The sequence below is a fragment of the Mandrillus leucophaeus genome, unplaced genomic scaffold, assembly GCF_000951045.1.
Source record: "Mandrillus leucophaeus isolate KB7577 unplaced genomic scaffold, Mleu.le_1.0 Scaffold311, whole genome shotgun sequence".
In the NCBI taxonomy this organism is placed as follows: domain Eukaryota; kingdom Metazoa; phylum Chordata; class Mammalia; order Primates; family Cercopithecidae; genus Mandrillus; species Mandrillus leucophaeus.
The window spans coordinates 2,913,756-2,925,375 of NW_012103266.1; the positions used below are offsets into that span (position 1 = coordinate 2,913,756).

The 11,620-nt window shown below is 38.3% G+C and overlaps 1 protein-coding gene across 2 annotated transcripts in view; it reads right to left on the reverse strand.

Annotated features, from left to right (window-relative positions):
- Nucleotides 1-2,027: 2,027 nt before the first annotated feature.
- The window catches only part of DIAPH2 (diaphanous-related formin 2), a 964,164-nt gene continuing 954,571 nt past the window's right edge, over nt 2,028-11,620 (reverse strand). Inside the window, exon 27 of one of the 2 annotated variants that reach the window (XM_011987565.1) lies at nt 2,028-7,719. In XM_011987565.1, the coding sequence (XP_011842955.1) occupies nt 7,655-7,719 (65 nt within the window). In that variant the 3' untranslated portion in view covers nt 2,028-7,654. The remainder of the gene's footprint in view (nt 7,720-11,620) is intronic. The other variant, XM_011987563.1, reaches the window with a different exon arrangement.

The following is an 11,620-nucleotide window of genomic DNA, read 5'->3' on the forward strand; positions in this document are numbered from 1 at the left end:
AAAAAAAAAAAAAAAAAAAAAAAAAAGGATCATAGCAAGCCTCAGAGCTGCGGCTGTGCATATCTGTGGTGCCACTGAAAACTGCTACCCCAGTTTGGGGCCTCATTTCTTATAAGTATTATTGCAATAAACTCCCAACAAAGTTGGTCTTCTGTGGCCTCTCCGCACTCTACCTGTCCTACATAGAGCTTCTAGAGTCATCTTCCTTCAATGCTCCAAATAATTTCTTTGCTCAAAACCCCTCAATATTTCCCTATCCTGTACAGAATCAAGAAGCCCAAACCACACATCCACTGCTGTGATTCATGGACCTTGCACTCTAGTCAAACAGAATCGTTCAATATTCTGTGTGTATGCACCAAGGTTCCAAGTTTATACCTCGGCTCATGCCTTCCCTCCCTCCCTCTTCAAAAAGATGTCAGTTCCATGAGATCTTGAACCACATCTAGCTGGTTCACTGTCATAAAGCCTGGCATTGTGTGTGGCACACAATAGGTGCTCAGTAAATACTGACTGAATGACTAACAGTGTCACAGATCCAAATCTACTTACCTCTTAAATTTCAGTTTAAATGCCAGCCACTCCACAAAATCTACACAGATCCCAGCTTCCCACCCAATAACCACCCCACCTCTCTAAAACTAAATTCTTGCTTTTTCTGAACCTCCACAGGCCTTATATCAGTTTCAATATCAATCAGTTTCTTTCTACCTTGAATTACAATTCTGTTTGTACATATCCCATCTCCTACTAGACTGTGAGATCTTGAAGCCAGGAGCTATGTTTAATTCATAATTGTGTCCTGAAGAAGCAACTTCCATTAAATGGACACTCAGTGATGAGAATAGCCCCACTGGGGAGTGGAGGTGGGGGCAGACTTTAACAAAGTAGAGAAGTTGAGGGGTTTTATTTATTTATTATTATGTCAAATAATACGATAATAGTGCTTACACTTTGCCCATAAACATCAAAAGGTGATGGCTGGACCTCAATTAGCCAAGATATAGGTGAAAATATTAGCTGAACTGCTATTATCCAAGATATAAGGTCATCATCACTAAAGATTGAACTCTGGCTCATCTCCAAGAACTAGGAACAAAGTTATGATTTGCATAATTCATATATTTGCAAGTTGTTTTTGCTGAAATGGACACTACCTGTAATAATATTTTATTTGTGGCCAATGGGACTCTAGACATTTAAATAAATTCAGTCTGTAAATGAGATATTTGGCTACGGCTTTATTTTTATTGTAAATCAAAACTATATAGCATGTTACATGTATTGCATATATATTAATTTCTGGATTTCCATTTTTCCTTTGAGCTCTGGCCTTAAGCTCAAATTCTCCTAGTTGTGGATACTAACGTTTGCAGACTTCCTATTAAGGAATTTGCCTATTTGGGTCTGAGCGGGGAGAAAACGCCAATGTATTTGATTCCTGATGTAAACCATTCCAAGGGAAACAATGGTGTTTGGTTTGCCTTGGAAACAAATGTTTCAGATCATATTATTTATAGACCTGGTTATTACATTGTCCAGATCTTCATCTTCAAGTCACCCCACCCATGATGAGATATTCTATTGAAGGCTCTCCAGAAAATAATAATCTACAGTCCTTTTATTACTCATTCCAGATTTTTACCCTTCTGAGCATTTGAAGCCCACTTGCTTAATTCTATACTCAATACCAAAACAAAACAAAACAAAACAAAACAAAAACCTTTTCTGTTGAAATAGTTTCTCTGGAGCATGTAAATCACCCTTCTGATGTTTCTAAACTTTTCAGTTGCACAGTATCTCCACTACTCTAGCAAGCAGTGCTAAAGAAAACCTTATGATTCCTACAAGTATGTTTTTAATATGATCCCATGATCTCTACCTGACCAGACCCATACAAAAACACTCCTGCACTTCTCTTTGGTTGAGGCCTCTCCTCCTAGAATGTTCTCATATCCTGTCTTGACTCCTCAGAGTTCATGCCTTTTCATTTGTGTTTAACCTTAATTATCATAGGCAGTACAACATTTAATGTATATCTTAACTTTATTGAATAAGTAAGTAGCCATTACATATAGATTGCAAGTCATTCTTGGTCCTGCTTAGAGATAGGTGTTTATTCCAAGGTGAAACGAGAGCACAAATCCACAGTTCTACTGCAAGTGAAATACTTCTTCAGGGTGGCTTGGTATGGACACAATCTCCCTCAATACCCACTCAAAGCAGTCTTTGCTTTCACCTCTCCCTTCAGGTAAGGGATTCACGGTATTTAAAATAAGCTTGTAAAGAACCCTTCTGTATCAGAGGTAGTTTTGTGCCTGTATTGTGAACCATAGAAGGCATCTGGTCAAAGGCGTCAAAAAAGGGGCAGAAGAGGTACATCAGAGCACAGAGTTGGGATTGATTATTTTTTTCAAGTTAATTGGCCATGGGGGCAAAAGTATCAACCAAAATTTAGAATAGCCTATCCATCCATTTAACGACAAAGCATGCAGTAGCCTGTGCAGACAGTAGCTTTTAGAGACAAACTTCGATTTGGTTTGAGCACCATGAATGCATCTTAAAAAGTGAAAAATTCATTTATGTGCAATGAGTACTGTAGTGAGCTGCACGGTGCCCCCCCCCCAAAAATATATTCAATATCCTAATCCCTGGAACCTGTGATAGTACCTTATTTGGAAAAAAGGTCCTTTCAGATGTAATTAAGAATCTTGGAATAAGGGAATTAACATGGGTAATCTATCTGGATGGGCCCTAAATCCCATCATAAGTGTCTTTTTAAGAGAGAGGCAGAGGTAGATTATATATACAGAGGGGAAGTGATGTGAAGACAGAGCAGAGGGAGATGCAGTCACAAACCAAGGAATGATGGCAGCCACAAGAAACTGGAAGACATGGGAAGAGTGCTTCCCCTAGAGTCTCCAGAAGAAGTTCAGCCCTGCCAACCCCTCAATTTTGGACTTTTGGCCTCCAAAACAACAAGATAATAAATTTCTATTGTTTTAAGCCACTGGGCTTGAGGGTAATTTGTTACAGCGGCCACAGGAATCTAATACAGATTGTGGAACTGGGAAATCGGGTACTTCTGTAACAAATGTCTTAAAATGTGAAAATGTCTTTGTAACTGGATAATGGGTAGAGACTAGAAGAATTGTGGTGGGTGTGATAGAAAAAGCTAGATTGCCTTAACCAGACAGTTGGTAGAAGTGTGAATGTTAAAGGCATTTATAGTGATGGTTTAGAAAGAAATGAAGATTTTATTGGAAAATGGAAGAAAGGGAATCCTGGTCACATAGTGGCAAAAAGTTTATCTAAATCGTCTAGTACAGTAGTGTGAAAAGTAGAATAAATGATGAACTTGGATGTTTAGCTGAGGAAATTTTCAAGTCTAGTGTTAGAGGTATAGCTTAGTTTCTTCTTAGTGCTTATAGTAAAATAAGACAGAAAAGAGATACATTGACAAAAGAGGCTGGGCATGGGGGCTCACACCTGTAATCTGGCACTTTAGGAGGCCAAGATGGGTGGATTGCTTGAGGCTAGTGAGGCTAGGAGTTCGAGAGCAGCCTGAGCAACATAGCAAGATCAAGCCTCTACAAAAAATGCAAAAAATTAGCCAGGCATGGTGGCATGCACCTGTAGACCCAGCTACTTGGAAGGCTGATGCAGGAGGATCGCTTGAGCCTGGGAGTTTGAGGTTACAGTGAGCTATGTTTGCACCACTACACTGCAGCCTGGGTGACAGAGTGAGACGTCATCTCTAATAAATTTAAAAAACATTTTTTTAAGAGAAAAGAACCATATAAGTGGACAAGGAATCAGTACCTGATAACTGGGTAAATTCGGAGCCTATTCAGATTGTAAAAAAAAGGATGCTAAAATTAGGAGATTCACTGTTAGAAAAGTGTGCTCTGGAGATAAGCCCAAGGGTGTGTCTTGACAACCTTTGGCTAGTGCTGAAGAGGTTAGGCATTAACTTGTGGATTTATTTGACTGTTTCAACAGAAGCCAAGAATAGAGATGGGGTTATTCAGGAAAAATCTGTGAGGACCCTCTTTTCTGAATGTGTGAATCAATGTGACATACATGGAAGACCCACAAGGTTTTTGAGAATGCTATACCAGCAGAAACACTTCCAACTGGGCCTAAAAGGGACAGGGACAGAATAAAATGAAAGAAGATTGTGAGACTGCCAAAAGTCTACAGGTAGGAAACCCATTGATAAAACTACTCAGCTGCAAACACGTGCTACCCTTCAAGATAAAGGAAGCACCATCCTGAGAGCAGAACTGCAGGTACAGAGGCAGAGGCCCAAGTGTGGGAACAGAGGAAGAAATGCAAGCCACAGGCACAGAGGCAGAGGCCCAATCCATAGTCCAAGAAAGAAGAGCTACAGGCCCAAAGGGTGGAGCCCTGAGAAAGAGGATTACTGCCAGGTCTTGAAATATAAGAAGAGAAATTTGTCTGGCTAGATTTTGAAAATGATTGGGACAGGAGACTCCATTCCACTTTCCATTCTCTCCTTTTTGAAACAGAAATGTCTGTAACCGTTATCCTATGCCTGTTCCCACCCTTGTAATTTGAAAGCAGATAACTTTTCTGTTTCACTGGTTCTCAGAGGAAGAGGAATTTTGCCTCAGGAAAGACCATACCAGAGTTTCACTCATACCTGATTTAGATTATCTAAATAATAAGCTTTGGAACCTTTGAACCGATGATATTTGAATGAGATTTTGGACTTAGGATTGAGTCCAAAATGGGTTGAGACTTTTGGGAATGTTAGGATGGGATGAATGTCCTTTACACATGAGACAGACATAAATTTTGGGCCAGAGGGCAGACTTGGGTGGGCTAAGAGTGGCTTCCTAAAAGATATAGCCACATCCTAATCCCCAAAACCCATGAATGTTATCTTATTTGGAAAAGGGGGCCTTGCAGATGTAATTAAGTTAAGAATCATGAGGTGAGGAGATTATCCTGGAGTCATCTGGGTAGTCTCTATAAGTCATAATAAGGATCCTTATAAAACAGAGGCAGAGGGAGATTAGGTACACAGAGGAAGGTGATGTGAAGACACAGCAGAAAGAGAAATGTGGCCATAAGCCAAAAAATGCCAAGAGCCACCAGAAGGTGGATGTGGCAAGGAAAGATTCTCCTCTAGGGCCTCTGGAGGGAGCATGGCTTTGCTGCCCTCAAGAAATGTAAGCAAATAAGTTTCTGTTGTGTTAAGCCATCATATTGGTAATTGGTTACAGCAGCCAAAGGAGATGGATGCAATTAGTTACTATTTTAAGAATTCTGTACCTTTAAAAAAATATTCTGAAGAAAATCTGCATAAATGGTGCTTCTCACATGTGGCAGTAATATGGCCAACAAAAGACCTTAGTGTAATTTGGTTTCATACTAAAAATGTCACTATATAGTTATTTTAGTGATACTTTTCAATCTAAAACAAAACTGCAAATGGCTAGAGCAGGACCATTATAAATGTGGGAAACAAACCTTTTAACTCAATTATTGGAACTTCATGAAAGACCCTGAAAAGTTTTTTAATGTTTGTGAAAAGCAAGTGGGATTTGCTCTAAATAAAAATATATAAGTTATCAATAATAGTACTTCATTCGTTCTTGTTCAGAAACTAGAAAATAAGGCAAGTTTGCGTCTGGAAAAGGTGATACATATCAGTATTTCTACCTTGACCAGCTTGATAATATAGCTAGGCATATGCTCCCAAATTTTAGTCAGGGTTAACATTTTCAAAATCACTCTCCTACAGACTGATAAGCTGTCAAAAGAATTAAAAAAGCCATACCACGAAGATTTCAGAAAAGACATTGTAAAGTCAAAAATACACATATTACGTATTTACATAAATTAGAACCTAAACTTTTGTTGTTGTTAAAAAACAGTGTAACTGATATGTCCCTTAAATGTGTGTGTGCGCACGTGTGCGTTTGTGTATGTGTGTTTTCAGATGGGATAGAACTGTAAAATCTCAGATACTGTCACCCTTTTTGCTTTCTCTATTGTAGCAGCTTCAGAGCTTTTTAAAGTATAATACCTAAGTAAGGATGCACTGGAGGCAAAGGCAGCAGTTTGAATCATTATACATCTATATAAAGGAATCTGTAAGCTGCTGGTCACTTGTTTACTTTATCTCAGATGGGGATTTGCCAAGCCAGCCATTTGTTCTTCTCTCTGAATATCTACAATGTGCTTTGAATGAGTAGAAACAGTATTTTCTATAAGAAATATACATGTAAGAAATTTCTTACAATAATCACAATCATCTGCGTGAATTAGACTTAAAATTGCACTCCAGAGAAGTTATACCACATTATTTCAATGTATATTTTAAAATAATAGACAAGTTAAGTATAACTTTTACTCCCTAATCTATTTAAGAAAAATGTAGAACCTGTTTTCCCTGCTAGACTTGTTTTGGCAGCATCATTTTAATTTGTTAATATAAGGTAAGTAAGTATGATGATAATTGAGAAGTTCACTTAGTTGGAATTATTGTAGCAAGAGATATAAATATATACACATATTTACACATACATACATAAAATTTCTTTTTCTTCTTCAGACCACCAAAGTGAAATTGGAAAGAGAGTAGAAAGGGAGATAAAACAATTGACCTTTTAGACAGTTTTCTGCTGCCTCCTGCAAAAAGAATTCTTTTTCCTCTCAGGTTTTCTAGAATTCTATTCCCTGCCTTCAAGGGACTCAAGGGAGAAAGAAGCAATAGAAAAAAGAAATAAACCACAGAGCATAGGAATCAATATTTGTCTTTGAAATCTAAATAAAGGTAATAGAATTTTCAGGTTCATCCCTAGCATAAACATTAAAATGTGAGGGTTTTCTCAAAAATAGCCATATAAAGTATTTGTATAAAGTAGATATCTGTGCATAATTAGAAAATACCTCTTTAAATAAAGTTTAAATCACTTTCCCTAACTGATTCGGTTAAACTTTGGTTTATTTTTAGCAATGAGAAGTGCTTGCAATATCATGCTGAAATGCTAGCTAGACTAATGATAAGTTTAATTTCAGCCAAAGCAGATGAATCCATCAGCTTTCACTTGAGATAAGATTCTAAATAACTCAACTGGGGTGGAGCAGTACTTTCATGAATTTCCAAAATGGCTTCTCTTACAGTGTGCATAATATTAGCCCCTCTCCAAATCAAGATGTATATTTTTCTTGGCCCTTTTCTATTATATATGTAACAGGAATTGGAAGCTGACACTGGATAATACTTTCTATTCTTTTTCTTCTCTTTTGTTTTTGGTGGGGGTGACTTACACATTTAAGATTTTAAATTTTTGACAGACTGAATGTTTTTGAAAGCCTTAGAACTCTTCAATTTCTTACACTTTCATCATCACAGTCAGGTCACACACAATTACAAATGATACACATCTTTACACTAAAATGGAACACATTTTGCAATCCTGATAACTGTATTCAGATTAGAATAATTGTGGGAGGAGTCTTGCAATAGTATTACAAATGCACACTACTTCATCCAGCTTATCTTGATCTTTGCAGAAATGCACTTATTCCCTTTCCAGTCGCTGAGTGCACACTTTGTTCTTCTCAAAATGCATCATTTTGTTTACTTAAATATTTTCATATTCTTTGGCATCAGGAATCACTTAGATGAGATAGCTCCATTGTGGCGAGAGCGTGACCTTTCCAAAGGTACTCGTCTGTTATCTGTAAGACAAAGTGAAAAAGAACCAAAAGCATGGTAAGCTTTAGATCTTTGCTATTACATGATGTTAGGTTGAGAAAGGTTTTCAAATAGTCCTGAAAAATCACTTCAAATGAATATGTAAATAAGTAACAAGGAACTCAGATCTAAGGAGTTCATGCGGCAGCTGCTCGGCTGAGTTCAAGAGTTCTGCAATCAGCAATAAATGACTTTTTCTTGGTAAGCGAAGTCAGAGTGATAAAAGAAATGGAAGCATTCTCTCAAGCACAGTCCCCTTGGAAATAGCAGGCAACAACAAAATTCTTTCGTAAAGATGTTAAATTGAAAAGATCTATATACAGCACCTTTAGTTGGAAAGCACTTCAATTCCCCATGAGTTTTCAATCTGTATGTTGGCTACCTCTAGAGGACACCAGCATGGGCAGAGTAGAAGAGAGTTTTTATTTTTTACAATGATTGCAGTATGTGTCAATCACACTAGCTACCAAATTTGCTTGATTGTATGATGTAAAAAAATTCAATATATAGTCATTATGGGAATTAATAATGAATAGGACCTATTCTAGGTCCCATTCCCACCTCCCGTCACAGGAAGAATAATTATTATAGAGATAACAAAACTTGGAAAACAAAGTTTAAAAGCACTGAAAGTTGCTGAAAATAGTTCTAGCTTTAATAGGGAAAAGGTTTACAGCTCTGCATTGCAATGATCACTACTATGTTATTATCACCTCTGTTTTATGCTCCACTTAAATGCAATTGATGTGGGTGAAAATCCCTTTCTGACAAAAGCATAATATACTTAGATTCTCTATTTAGAATGAGACTAGGTCCCTAGAAATAATGACAACCACCAGCACTTACATAAATGCTAACACTTTACACTCGTTAATTTGCTAATTCACACAACATCCCTGGGAGGTAAGCCCATTTCATTCTATCCTGTTATCTGTGCTTCAGTGATGAAGGTTACACAGCAAATCAATGGTATGATGGGGGATTATAATGCAAAGTTAATGCCTAAATGTCAGACCTGCTTTGTTCAGAGGTGAAGGTTGGGGCCTCCCAAGCTGCTACTCATTTCCTCCTTGAGATGATGACACCCAACTAACACATCCTGCCTGTTATATGGCTAGGAAAAACTCAGAACTGCTGAGGTTTTGCCATGGTGCCTTTCTTGTCTGTGCTACCATCTCTTGACTGATTTCCCGATAGTCTGTGGTCAGCAGGCAGAGGAAAGCTAACGGGCCTCCATGACCCCAGCCTCATTAAGACCACGGTATGAGTGTCCTGAGCCAACCAGCCATAAACTTAAAGCCTACTGAGTGCTTCATAATGCAATAATATCACTGAGAGGTGAGAAAGAAAGAAAGGCATTTTCTCTACTCAGAGATATATCTGAGTGATGGATTATTTGGGTATCCTTTTGAAGATACCATTAAAAAATCCATTATTTAGTTTGAGATATAGATCACAATTCAGCTAAAAATGTGAAGATAACATTCCTGAATAAAGGACTTATTACTTAGATGTCACTGGTTTGCATACAGATTGGTTTTCTACTTCTTAGAAAACATTTAAAAATGAGATTACAATATAATGGTTCCCATTGCATTGCTAGCATGAAAGTGTTTGGTGTTAAAGCTACCAGACATGAGAATGATGGTAGCATTCCCAGAGGATCATGCTGACTTGAAAAAAGACTTGTGCCTTGGTGGTCCTACACACTAAGGTCAACAGGCATCCACACTTCACTTCAGTAATGCTACTGGCACCCCACACCATCACTCACTACCCACTAGGTCCAAGACAAGTACCACATCCAAAAACCCAGCTTTGCAGCAACAAATGATGGGATGTAAGGCTTCACATCAATGTGCAACTTACTGGTGTCATCTGGTATGAGAAAACAAAGTTTCAGGTCAAAACAAACTGACGAAAAGACATGGAAGCTTTTGCAAGGCAGGATAAACATTGAGGTCAGGGCCTAAATGCAGCTTTTGACATGCACAAAACATAATTATTCTAGATTTTCTCCCTCCCTTTTTTCCTTTCTCCTTTTCTTCTTTGCCTCTACCTCCCACACCTCTCTGGATGTCTAATGTGTCCCAATATTAATGAGATAATTATAAGAAGCAATTCTGTAAAAGTTGCCACTTACATTTTCATAATGTCAACCTACAACCTTTATGAAAAAAATATCATTAGAAACAATAGCAGCAATGGCTGATCTGGACCTTTTATTTCCAACTCTCTGTATGTATGTTAAAACTAACTTAGTTAAAAAAACCAACAAACATATACACACACATATATATAATTATAAATATATGTGTGTGTGTGTATATATATGTACACACACACTCTTATACTCTGCGTGTTTTTGTGTGTGTAAATTTGGTTTCACTTATCTTCACATTCTAATGGCTAGCAATCTAATGATGATGACTTCCATGTTTGGAGTCATGTCTTCTTTTAAGTAGAGATTGAATATCACTCAATTGTTTGAAATACAACTTTTATATTTATAGTATTAAAAACTAATGGGGAAAAAGCCATGGCCTGGCCCTCATAAGGTCAGGACTCATAGCTGGCATCACATTTATGAGAAAAGGGCAAACGTTAGATATGATTGCTGCCAGAAGTGATACATTAATTTGGGTGATAGTGGACATGGTTGTATGTCCTCTTTGGAAACAGGTGGAGAAACTGGGTGCTCATGTGATATGATCTGAGAGCTCCATGAGACCCAGCCTGAATCCAATTCACTTTTCTAACTAGTCTCATTCTCCTAATACTAGTATAGTTTAGGCGAAAAAAATACAGGCTTCTCCTTCAAAAAGTCAATCGTTGACAACACATGTATTTACCTGAGATTATATGGAGGGCTTTGTTAACAAGTAGTGGCATCCCTTCCAATCTGCCTGTTATCTTTTTGGAAACCAAAGAGAGAAAAATGGAAGAGGAGGGTCTGTCTATGTATGTATACTTCTTGGGGACATTGTGCAATGAAATACAGAAAAACACACTTGATTGGAGGATGGGGTAACATGAGTTGTCATATTCTTCATCTGAGTCATTTTTCTTACTTCATAGACTAACACATTATGGTCTAAGAATTCATTAAGGGATTCTAATGTTTGTAAACATGAGGATTAATGCAGCAATAAGCCTGAGAAATCAATCCCAAAATGGACCTTCCAAATCCACCAGAGTCGGCTATGCATACGCTAACAGATTCTTTTTGTTCATCAAAGGCTTTGAAATGTGCCCCACGTGAAGGTGAATAGATTCTGACTATGAAGAGTGACCTGAATAAAGCATAAGGTTGAAGACAGGAACATAGTTATACAAAAATGTGCATCCTGGGCCCGGCACGGTGGCTCCTGCCTGTAATCCCAGCACTTTGGGTGGCTGAGGTGGGCGGATCACCTGAGGTTGAGAGTTTGAGACCAGCCTGACCAACATGGAGAAACCCGGTCTCCACTAAAAATACAAAATTAGCCGGGCATGGTGGCGCATGCCTATAATCCCAGCTACTCGGGAGGCTGAGGCAGGCGGATCACCTGAGGTTGAGAGTTTGAGACCAGCCTGACCAACATGGAGAAACCCGGTCTCTACTAAAAATACAAAATTAGCCGGGCATGGTGGCGCATGCCTATAATCCCAGCTACTCGGGAGGCTGAGGCAGGAGAATTGCTTGAACTGGGGAAGCAGAGGTTGTGGTGAGCAGAGATCGCGCTATTGCCAGTCTGGGCAACAAGAGCGAAACTCCATCTCAAAAAAGAAAAAAGAAAAAGGGGGAAAGAAAGAAAGAAAGAAAGAAAGAGAGAAAGAGAGAAAGAGAGAGAGAGAGAGAGAGAGAGAAAGAGAGAAAGAGAAAGAGAGAAAGAGAAAGAGAGA